The following is a 12603-nucleotide window of genomic DNA, read 5'->3' as shown; positions in this document are numbered from 1 at the left end:
GGATTCAGATGTGAGGGCTTCTTACTGAGGATTGTATCCAACATAGTGTTAAGGTGAATGTTCCATCAGTGCAAGGGTTTGTCCTTGTGTGATGGAATATTCTCCTCTTCCTTGTGTGGCCCCTTAAACTGTTCTAGGGGTTCACCCAATTCTCCAGAACAGGTTTGGAGATGGCATGGGGCATGTGCAGGGGGAGGTGAGGGAAGTTCTACATGCACAGTGATTTAGTTGAATACTACCCTGAGTGCTGACATATCAAATGATCTCCATTTGTAATAAGAAAAATAAAACGTTGCTAGAATCATAGAAGTAGTGGTGAAAATGGGGACAATTTCTTAACTGGAATTGTTTTTATTATATATTCTGAATATGCAGTTTATAGAAAACTTGAAACTTTGGGACGTTTGCAAATCTCGGAGTAAAAAGATATATACTGAAGCAGAATTTATAGAGCGAGGTTGACAAAGAATCTTTACACTTAGTGCTTGCTTAGATATGCTCTTTAAAATGGGGAAACTATTGCAAGTCAAATCACTACAAGGAAGGAAGGAAGGAAGGAACACAATACATGGAGAATGGGAGAGTTTTGAAGCTGTGTCAGGAATATTCTGGTCATGCTCCAGTTTGATTTGCAGTTCTTCCTCTGATGCTTTCAAAGCCAGAGAACTAGAAACATGAGTAGAATGCATCACCAACATTATAGGAGTTGTTGGCCTTAAATCTGAATGTTTAGCCTTTATTCAGATGAACTAAGTAAAAATACTATTGTGAATATAATGGTAGAAATGAGCTTTCATGCTTTTGTACCATTAATTTTATACAGTTTTATACAGTTTTGTATTAAGGGGATTGATAATGGTTTCAGAGAGAGATGATGCATCATTGTCTGTTGCCTTTACCAGCCAGATTCCTTTTAAGCTGTGGTGTGAAAAAGCTGTGCTTCTCCCATAGAGAAAGGTTTGCAATGGTTTAATAGCTTTTTAGATGTTATGGTTTACAGCTTTTGGAAGATATCAATCATCTTGTGGCGAGAGGAAGGGTTGGCTCTTATCAGTGACTCAAGCACTTGACTGACTGCTTTTTCACTTGCCATGTTCTCATCTGAGCAAAATACAACTTTATAGTGAGGATTAGTGACAATATTGTGTGAGAGAAGTTAACAGGTGAGACTATTTTTGTTCCGTTTGCTCCATGGACTTTGTGATGGAAATACAAATGCATATTCTCTTGCTGTTTTTCAGTGTGTGTGTTTTACAATATCTGTATTCTGTATCTAAAATCTTGCCCCTTCTCTTTAAATCCAGAACTCGAAGAGCATCATATAATAGTTCTAAGGATGACAGAAGGGAAGACAAGACTCCTTATCAGCTAGTCAAAAAGTTGCAGAAAAAAATAAGGCAATTTGAGGAGCAGTTTGAAAAAGACAAAAATTTCAAGGTAAGCTGCTATTACACATTGATAGCTAGCTAGCACTCCCAAAATATTTGATCATGTTTTTAAGAAAAGTGCTCTCAGTCTCAGCATTTGTACTGTTCACCAGTCCATTCTCATTCATTCTCTACCCTCAGTGTTTCTAAAAATTCTTTTCCTTAATTGAATTCTTGCTAGGCTGATACTTCCTGTTGATCCGCACATCTTTTTTTCTTTGTAGCAGATGACAGCAACGCAAACAGCTAGGGCTTATAGATTATATAAAGCGTAAATAAGAAAAACACATGTTCTTGTTTGATGACCAGGAAAGCAACCTTGAAGTTTACCTTGAAAAACCTAATTATGCTAATAAAAGTGGTGCACATTTATTCATGAACTTTTCATTACTCAGAACTAGGGATGGGATCTGCTAGCTGGTGCTGCTTCAAAAGCATTCTGTCAACCTAACAGGCAGTATCAGTTCGAGTTCGTTCTTTGTGCAGCTCCTTTTACTGTTCTGATTTCCCCCCTCTCCAATATATTGACATGAATACTGGTATTTTATTTCAAAATGCTGATACTTTTTCAAAATATTGATAAATGAAAGAAAATAGCAATATTTTGAAAAATAATGATAATTTCACCCACTTTGCCAAAAGGGGAAAAGTTATAGCCATTTTTAGACTTCCCATAAGAGTGAATGGGGAACACCAAGCTTCATTTTACACAGAGTGGTACAGAACCTGGAGAACACATAGAGCCAATGTACACCCCTAGTGAATATTATTTCACCAACTTCAATGGAAGATGATTTGTATCCAAACTTGTTTGGATAGTAAAAGGACATTACTGCATTCTGAGTGGAGATGAGCAAGAATTCTGCTGAATTGAAATTTACAGGCACAGAAGCTGTTTCAGAGTGAATTAAGCTGCCAATTTGTAGGCAGAAAGAAAGCAGTGGGGTGGTGCTTTCTCCAAGAATTCAGCTCTCAAGGGGAAAAAAACCCCTCTCTTCCTCCACAAACAACTGAAAGGATAGGAGAGTAGCTTTCTGTACTGCAAGCTGGTTTTTTGGGAGGAAAAAAAACCCAACTGCAACTCAGTGCTGCTTCTGTGAAATCCCAGCTGAAACAGAAAGAAACAGCTCCCTTTCTCTGTTTGGGGTGAGGGAGAGGGGTGACACTCCCTCTTTTCCTTTGGGTTTTGTAGAGGCAGCGTTAGTGATGCATTGCTGGTTCTTTCTGCAAAAGGACAACTCACGGGAGAGAGATCACCTCACCCCCAAGCTCTACGTAAAAGAAGTGAGCAGTAGTCCCACCCTCCTGTTATGCTTTTGTGGAGGCAGCGGCAGTAAGAATCCAGTACAACCAGCCCTCCCTTACCTGCATTCACTGTATGTGACACAGATATTATTTATTTGATTTCTTAGCAGCCCTTCACCATAAGGTCTGAGGGCCAGTTACAGCAATTTAAAAATACAATATTAATATCAGTTTACAATAAATTACACACTAGTGAATAGGGTGGGCCCTAAATATATATATATATATCTCAAGAGGAGTATCTTCAGCATATGATGGAAACTACATAATGAATGCATCACTGTGGGGAAGGAATTCTACAACCTAGGGATTGCCACAGAGAATGTCCACCACCCTGAGCTTCTGAGGGTGGAGAAACTGCCAAGAAGGCTCCCTCTGCTGATCTTAACATCAGAGAGGGTCAGTACGGAAGGAGGCAATCTTTCAGTTATTTGGGGCCTAAGTCATTTAGGACTTTAAACGCTAATATGAGCACATTGGATGGAGCCTAGAAATGAACTGGCAGAGAAAGGAGAGACAACATTATTTTCAGGGTTTGGCTAGTAAGCCAAGGTGTGTAGAATGACTATATAGGCCTGGCTATGGGACAGAGACGGCTTTGGTCGCCTTGGTGGATGACCTATGCAGAGAACTGGACAGGGGGAGTGTGTCTCTGCTGGTTCTACTGGACCTCTCAGCGGCTTTCAATACCATCGATCATGGTATCCTTCTGGGCCGCCTTGCCGAGATGGGACTTGGGAGCACTGTTTTACAGTGGCTCCAATCCTTCCTGGAGGATCGAACCCAGAAGGTGGTACTGGGGGACTCCTGCTCGACCCCTTGGCCATTCACCTATGGGGTCCCTCAGGGTTCTGTTTTGTCCCCCATGTTATTTAACATCTACATGAAACCACTGGGAGAGGTTGTCTGCGGTTTTGGTGTTCGGTGCCATCAGTATGCTGATGACACTCAACTCTATTTCTCTTTTCCACCTGAAGCCAAGGGAGCCGTACAGACCCTAAACCAGTGTCTGGCATCAGTGATGGACTGGATGAGGGTAAACAAGTTGAGATTAAATCCTGACAAAACAGAGGTACTCCTGGTCAGCTGGAGGGCAGATCAGGGAATTGGGGTTCAACTGATGCTGGATGGGGTCGCACTCCCCCTGAAGTCTCAGGTTCGCAGTTTGGGTGTACTCCTGGACTCAGCTTTGAATTTGGAGGCCCAGATTGTGGCAGTATCCAGGAGCGCATTTACCCAATTAAAACTGGTGCGCCAGCTGCGCCCGTTCCTGGACCTGCCTGATCTGACCAGGGTGATGCATGCCTTGGTTACATCCCACTTAGACTATTGTAACGCGCTCTACGTGGGGCTGCCTTTGAAGACTGTTCGGAAACTTAAATTGGTACAAAGAGCTGCAGCCAGAGTACTAACTGGGGCTGGTTACAGGGACCATACAACTGCCCTGTTACAACAGCTCCACTGGCTGCCAATTTGTTTCCGGTCACAATTCAAAGTGCTGGTTTTGACCTACAAAGCCCTATACGGCTCAGGTCCAGACTATTTGACAGATCGTATCTCCCTACATGAACCTGCCCGGGACTTGAGATCTTTAGGTGAGGCCCTTCTTGTGCTCCCTACACCTTCGCAAGCACCTTTTCGGTGGTCGCCCCTAGGCTGTGGAACTCCCTCCTGAGTGAGGTACAATCAGCTCCCTCCTTGCCGTCTTTTCAGCGACAAGTAAAGACAGTTTTATTTCAGCGGGCATTTGGGACAGAGAATGACCAAGATTAATGTCTTTTAGGCTTGGTGATCATATTATATGATTTTATTATTTTAAATTCTTCGCTGTTTTAACCTATATCTTATAGTTTTAATTTTCCCTTATAGTTTAATTTTTTTTTAATAATATACTCTGTATGTTTTAATGATGTTGTTTTTAGTTGTAAGCCGCTCTGAGTCCTATTGGAGAAGGGCGGGGTAAAAATAAAGTTTTATTATTATTATTATTATTACAATTGTAAAAAGGGAAAGAATGATGGGACAAATAAGGGTGCTAGTGGATAATAGCTGCTTAGGTATGAGGAAGGGTGTTCAGCATTATTAGAACATGGGAATGACTGACTGGCCCAAGGTCCTCTAGTTAGGCTCATGATTATGCAGGAAATATAACATTATCTTCTACATCAAACTGGCTCTTTCTGGTTTTTCTTTTTTCAAAGCTCTCCCCACAGATGTAACTCTGGAATCTTCCCCCTCAGATCCACCCCGTGGTCCTTTGGATATCCACATTAAATATTCATATTGATTTAACTGTATCTTTATTGCTTCTTTGGTTTCTTATATTGTATTTTATTGTATTACCATTTGAATTCCATAGAATGCATTTTTAATACAGTAAAATACAGTATAAGAAACAAAGAAGCAATAAAAATACAATTGAGAATAATCTATCACACAGCATGACAACTGCTACTACAGGCAGAAAAATCATTAAGTGGCCTGCCAAGATCACCAGCAATTTTCAAGTGGTCTTTAGGGGACAAAGTTTGGGAACCACTGCTGTAGAAAGAGGCAGCACTTATAGTATTTGAGCCCATCCGTTGTAGTGTCCTTTTAACTTTACCCATGATGTCATCTACACACTGCTAGAGGAAGCATAACTACTCTTGTACATTTCACAAAATGAGCAGCTTCATCTGTGTCAATCTCTTCCATAAATTTTGGCAACTGACTTTTTAGGGAGAAAGCTCAGTGAAGATTTTGACCTAGTGTGTGGTAGCCAAGAAAGAAGTGAATTCCATGTTAGGGATTAGGCGAGGTATTGAAAAGAAAATGCCAATATCATAATGCCATTATACGAATGTATAGTGCAACTATATTTAGAATATTGTATACAGTTCCAGTCACATCACTTCAAAAAGGATTTTGTAGAGCTGGGAAAGGTTAAAAAAAGCAGAACTTAAAATGATCACAAGGCTGGAGTGACTCCTATGAGCAAAGGTTCTAACATTTGGAAGTTCTAGTTCAGAAAAAAGGAGAGTAAGCGAACATGGTAGAATGCATGTATTTATCACCAGTTTATATACTGCTTAACACTGGTTTCTAAGCTGTGTACAATGAGATTACAAAAGATAAAATCAGTTAATCATAACATTAGAAATTTGCTCAAAATGACTGCTGAAAAGTCTTGATCAAACATCTGAAGTTCAACAGGGATGGGGGCCTGTCTGATCTCAGTCAGGAGGAAGTTCCACAGAATTGGGCCCACAGAGAGAGGAGACCCTGGAGACTGGAACAGGGGTCCCTGTGAGAGAGGAGACCCTGGAGACTGGAACAGGGGTCCCTGTGAGAGAGGAGATCCCGGAGATTGGAACAAACGTGGAACAGGAACAAGATTTGGAGTCTATGGACTTTAGAAATAAAATCTATTGTTTGGAACTCAATGTTATCTCTGAAGAAATTAATGAAGATTCTAGAGATAAAGTTATTAATGGCATGGATAATCTTCTGGACTGGAATGATGTGATGGAGCCCAATATAGAGAAAATCTATGGAATTAACTGCAGCCATGTGACAATGGAAAAACTTTCAAGAGATGACCCAGTGTATTTTGAAAAAAAGAACAGAGATATGATTTTACAGCAGTATTTCAGCAACCTATTCAGAATGGATGGCAAGAAAATATTTGGGATAGAGGTAATTCCCATCAGACTCTTACTATATGACTATGGCTTTGACAGCAAGATTATTATGGAATACTGATAATGGAAGATTGGATACTGAAATTACTGGACTTAACAAGACTACTGAAGATGGAAGATGGAAAATGGAACTAATAGGGATAATAGAACAATGGCTACTGAAATTACTGAACCTAACAGATTCTGATGTGATGGATTAATTGAAATGTTTATTTTGACTATGGTTATGACAACAAGATTATCATAATTAGTAATGAGATGGATTAATTGATATGCTTATCTGGAAAAAAAAATTGATAGATATATTTCTTAAAGAATTGAAACCTCTCTTTGACTTTTTGTGGAAAGAATAAAGTAATGTTTATGAGATTTGATGATTAAGTAAGATAACTACTGGAGGAAAGTGATTTTATAATATGACTTAAGAGACAGGATTGTTATATATTATAGACTTATAACTGATTTGATCTTTGACAAATGGGAAGTCAATATTTTACTCTTTATTTTTTATTTTTGTTTTTTTTTTCTTTTTTTCTTTTTGTTTAACTATTTTTGATTTTGTTTTTTGTCTTTGAATGTTTTATGATTTTGTCTTGTATGTTTTATGAAAATCTGAATAAAAATTATTGAAAAAAAAAAAAAAGAATTGGGCCCACAGTATTGAAAGCATAGGTCCTGGTGCATCTGAGCTATAGAGGACCATTAACAGCAATTCTCCCAAAAATCTCAGTGATCAGGCAGGGATATAAGAAACAAGGCAGCATTCCTTAAAATATCCTGCACCCAAGTTGTTATGGGCCATATAAGTTCTGAAGAACCTTGAACTTGGTCCAGTAACATATGGACAGCCAGTGCAAGCTTTTATCTCTGTCTAAGGATGGCTGTGTTTGGTGTACCAGATGTAGCTGGTAAAAGGCACTCCTAGCCACTGAGGCTGTCTGAGCCTCCAGTGACAAAGATGACTCTAGGAACACCCCCAAACTATAAACCTGTTCTTTCTGAGGGAATGCAGCACCGTCCAGAGCAGGCAACTCGACAGACTCTTGGAGCCACTCGCCCACAGTGGTTTTGTCTTCCAGCTCAGTTTATTGGCCCTCATCTAGTCCACTGCTGCACCCAGACCATGCACAGCCTCTCTTGACTCAGATGTTATGGAGAAATAGAGCTGTGTGGCATCATCATACTGATTATACTTTGCCCCAAAGACTCCTAATGACTGCTCCCAATGGCTTCATATAGATACTGTACAGCATTAGGAACAAGATTGTGCCCTGTGGTACACTGTAGCACAATGACCACAGGGCCAAAACAAAATCTCCAAATATTGTTTGGACACAGCCATTTAGATAGGAGTGGAAACACTGCCTCCAGTCCCCATCCCACAAAACTCATCCAGGAAGATACCATGGTCAATGCTGCTGAGAGATTGAGAAGCAGAGTCATACTCTTCTGTCCCGCTCTCAATACAGGTCAGCATCCATCAGGGTGACCAAGGCTGGTTTAGTCCCGAACCATGCCTGAACCTAGTTTGAAATGGATTCAGATAATTTCCATCCTCCACAAACTCCTGCAGCTGTTTCACCACCTTACCCAAAAGAGAGTATTCACAACCAGGCGGTATTTATTTATTTTATTTTATTCAATTTATTAGTCGCCCATCTGGCTGGAAACCCAGCCACTCTGAGTGACGTACTAAATAAAGCATATAAACATCAAACATAAAAGTATATAAACATCAAAAAGCAAGCAATAAAACTAAACAACAAAGTAGAAGCTATCCCCCAACCCACACAGCCCAACCCAAAGATCAGAAAGTCCTCCTAAAGAAGCTGCATTTGAAGGCTGGAGGGTGGGGCAAGGCAGGTGGAAACGGCCTCCCCTGATGGCAACAGAGTCTCTCTCCCCTCATCATAGTTATTATAAACCATAGGGCCCAGCGTGTATACCAATTATGCATGGTGTGGAGAAAGTAGATAGAGGTTTTTCTCCCTCTTTCACAAATCTAGAACCTGGGATCATCTGATGAAGCCAAAGGGTGGGAAATTTATGACACACACAAAAAAGTACTTCTTCACACAGTGCATAGTTAAACCTTAGCTCCCACAAGATGGAGGATAAGATTACTAGCCATGATGACTGTGTTGACAGTATGCCTCTGAATACCAGTTGCTTGGACTGACAAGTGAGAAGAGTGCTATTGCACTCAGATCCTGCTTGTGGGCTCCCATAGACATTTGGCTGGTTGCTGTGAGAATAGGATGCTAGACTAGATGGGTCTTTGGCCTATTCCAACTTGGTGGTTCTTACGTTTAGTTTGTTGCCAGCGAAGCTGTATGCTAGGATATATGAAAAAGAAAAAAGGGCCAGATTTTGCTTGAGTTAGTGATTTTGTCAGGCATGGGGCATGGAAAACTCTCTTCCAATGGTTAAGCTATTAAGTTCAGTGTATATTTGATTTCTGAGCATAACAAACATTCTCTCTCTCTCTCATTGCAGCCATCATATTCTGATATTGCAGCAAATCCAAAGGTTTTAAAGTGGATGACAGAGCTTACCAAACTGAAAAAGCAAATAAAAGGTAAGATGTTTGCATCTGAGAAGATAAACAGCTTTGAAAGTTTTGAATCTTTCATTTGACCTTATTGGAAAGAACTGTGAATATTGACCCACATTCCAAATACAAGTGTGACTCTCTCTCTCTCTCTCTCTCTCTCTCTCTCTCTCTCTCACTTACACACTCACACACTCACTCACATACACGAATCCTTCTCACTTCTATTTTGACAGATGATTGAACAATAATTACAGAGTGACTTTTACTTACGTATTTGTTTCTTGGACTATAGATGCAAAGCACAAAAGTTCAGATGGAGAATTCATACCTCAGACACGTCCACGAAGTAACACTCTCCCAAAAAGCTTTGGCTCATCTCTGGATCATGAAGATGAAGAAAATGAAGATGATCTGCGTGTTGCACAGAAAGAGAAGAAGCCTACCAAGGAGGTCACAGTTGAATTTATTTTTAAAAGGCTGAAGGAAAAACGAATTGAAAGATGCCTACCAGAAGATATAAAGGTAAGTGTGCCCAGTTAGTATTGTTGCACTTGAAGAGAAGAGAGAAATACACCTGTCAAGATTATTTGATGACACTTCTAAATTTCCCAATATATCATGCAACACTGGTTAATAATAATCTTCCATTGTATATTAATTTTGTAAGCAGAAACTTTTACAAACTGTTGCTCTGATGCAGAGTCTCAAATGTGCATAATTGTTTATTATTTATTATTATTTATTATTATTTATTAAATTTATTAGTTGCCCATTTGGCTGGCTGTCCAGCCACTCTGGGCGACATACAAAATAAAAACATACAGATGCATTAAAACATTAAAAATCTCAACAATAATAATAAAACCTAACCCACCCCAAAAGCCTGCTTGAAGAGCCTGGCGGAAGCTCATCATAGAGGGGGCATGGCAGAGATCATTTGGGAGGGAATTCCACAAAGTGGGGGCCATAATTGAAAAAGCCCTCTCCCTAGTTCTCACCAGTCTAGCTGTTTTAACTGGTGGGATAGAGAGAAGGCCTTTTGAGACTGATCTTGTTGAGTGGCATCCCTGATGATGTTGGAGGCACTCCTTTAGATAGACTGGGCCGAAACCGTATAGGGTTTTAAAGGTCAGAACCAACACCTTGAATTGGGCCCGGAAAACAACCGGCAACCAGTGCAACTCCTTCAGCACTGGAGTGATGTGATCTTGCTGGCGGCTGCCCTTAATCAGGCAAGCTGCCACATTCTGTACCAGTTGCAGCTTCCGGACCGTTTTCAAGGGTAACCCCACGTAGAGCGCATTACAGTAGTCTAGGCGAAAGGAGACCAGGGCATGTACCACAGATGGGAGCAGATGGTTGGGAAGGTAGGGGCGCAGCCTCCGTATCAGATGGAGTTGATACAGCACGCCCTGCTCACAGCTGAGCCTGAACCTTCATGGACAGCTGGGAGTCAAGAATGACCCCCAGGCTGCGGACCTGGTCTTTCAGGGGCAATTGTACCCCATTGAGCACCAGGTCAACATCCCCCAACCTTCCCTTGTCTCTCACAGACAGTACCTCGGTTTTGTCAGGGCTCAGCTTCAACTTATTCCTTCCCATCCAGCCACTCTCCGACTCCAGGCACTTGGACAGGGTTTCTACAGCCAACCTCAGTGAAGATTTGAATGAGAGATAGAGCTGCGTGTCATCCACATACTGGTGACACTGCAGCCCAAATCTTCTGATGATAGCCCCCAGCGGCTTTATATAGATGTTGAACAGCATCGGGGAGAGGATGGAGCCCTGTGGCACCCCACAAGTGAGAGGCCAAGGATCCAAAACCTCATCCCCCAATGCCAACTCTCTGGTACCTACCAGAGAGGAAGGAACGGAACCACTGCAATACAGTGCCCCCTATGCCTAAGCTCTGCAGGCGGTCCAAGAGGATAGCGTGGTCAACGGTATCAAAAGCCGCTGAGAGATCCAGGAGGACAAGGAAGGTGCATTCGCCCCTATCCAACGCCCTCCTCATATCATCCACCAAGGCGACCAAGGCCGTTTCAGTCCCATGTCCAGGCCTGAAGCCTGATTGAAATGGATCCAGATAATCAGCTTCCTCCAAATGCACTTGCAACTGCTTCGCCACCATGAGTTATGCACAAGTAAGAGTTGTCATTCCCTTTGGTGTTGAGGAACATGAAATGCTACCAGTCAGTGAAGTGATGCAGGAAGCCTCATGCAGCAGGAGCAACTATCTGGGCTGGAACTCTTTGGAGCTTTTTGGGCTATATGTATATAACCTATTCCATATAGCCTTCTAGTCTCTTACGGGTTTAACTTCAGAAGCAAGCTTACACTGGATTTAGGATAAGACACTTGTATTTCTCTCTCATTATAGAAAATGACGAAAGACCATCTGGCAGAAGAAAAAACTTCACTCCAAAAAAGTCTCCTATACTATGAAAATCAGCATGGACGACCGGTAATATTTCTTACTTTCCTTCCAGCCTGCAATTATTTAAAATAGTTAATTTGGCTATGAAAGATCATCACACACCTGCCCCAAATAGTTCTCATATCTTTTGATTCCCAAATGAGTCTTAAAATAGCATGTTGATTGAATGTGTGCCATGTTGAGGCCCAAAGAATGAGCTGCAAAATATTATTCAAAGGGCAGCCCTTTAAACACTTCAGCAGAGAGTTCAGATGATTAAACTGTTTCTTTCTCAAACTCACATTTATTTATTATTAAATTTATATCCTGCCCTTCCTCCAAGAATGAGCTCAGCATTGTGGTATTGAAATTTTATTTTGGAAGGACAGGGACTTAATCAATACAATAGGGCCCCACTTATACGGCAGGTTAGGTTCCAGACCCCTGACAAAAAGTGAAAAGCGCTGAAAAGCGGGGCCTACCGTACTCCTTATTGAACTTGTCTTCCTCCCATTTCTTCTTGCACTGCCACATCCAGCTCCAGCAGCTCGGTGAAGGCTGCCCGAGTGAGGAGCTGGGCGTGTACGAAACGTGTGGAGCCGGGACACCCTCAACCCCCCCGCCACCTTCCAAGTCTCCACCTCTTCTGGCCAGGGAACCTGTGATCTGCTGAGCTCCATTAAACTATCAACAGAGCGTCGCTGCGGCTCCGAGGGAAGGCGCATGCTGTGCACAGCACTAGCTAGGGGAGAAGGCAGTGCGGCGTTTCTCTCTCTCGGAGCCAAGCGGCTGGAAAAAGCAGCCACCAAACCAAGTCCAGCTGGGGTGGGGGAGAGCGGAAACAGACAACCACCCCCACAGACACTGCCACCAGGAGTGAAAGAAAGGGAGCCGCTGCCGCAAGCTCCGGAAAGCCGCTGCCGCAAGCTCTAGACAGAGAGCCGCCTCCGTGAGGTCTGCTTCAGTAGCTGGCGAGCGCCAATGGAGTAGTGAGCCGCGGGGGGAGGAGCTGCCGCTGAGCGCCTGGTGGGGGGAGATCAGAAGCGGCGCTGCGAGCTTCTGACTCGCCGCTTCAACCAGCTAAGGACGGGGTGGTGGTGCTGTCGCTAAAGCAAAGGTGGCCGTAGCAGCCTCTGCTGTCCCCAAAAACGAGGAGGACAGGCAGAGAAACAGCCTGGTAGAAGGAAAAAAGGGGGGGGAGCACCAACTGAAAACCAC

At 42.3% G+C, this 12603-nt stretch overlaps 1 protein-coding gene across 4 annotated transcripts in view; it reads left to right on the top strand.

Annotated features, from left to right (window-relative positions):
* The window catches only part of FAM13B (family with sequence similarity 13 member B), a 99844-nt gene that overhangs the window by 69601 nt on the left and 17640 nt on the right, over positions 1 to 12603 (top strand). For all 4 annotated transcript variants that reach the window (XM_061617241.1, XM_061617238.1, XM_061617240.1 and 1 more), the window contains 4 exons: positions 1305 to 1437; positions 8912 to 8993; positions 9262 to 9491; positions 11350 to 11433. In XM_061617241.1, the coding sequence (XP_061473225.1) occupies positions 1305 to 1437; positions 8912 to 8993; positions 9262 to 9491; positions 11350 to 11433 (529 nt within the window). The remainder of the gene's footprint in view (positions 1 to 1304; positions 1438 to 8911; positions 8994 to 9261; positions 9492 to 11349; positions 11434 to 12603) is intronic.

The sequence above is a fragment of the Rhineura floridana genome, chromosome 3 (genome assembly GCF_030035675.1).
Source record: "Rhineura floridana isolate rRhiFlo1 chromosome 3, rRhiFlo1.hap2, whole genome shotgun sequence".
NCBI classification, from domain to species: Eukaryota; Metazoa; Chordata; class Lepidosauria; order Squamata; family Rhineuridae; genus Rhineura; species Rhineura floridana.
This window is presented reverse-complemented; position numbering and strand designations above follow the sequence as displayed.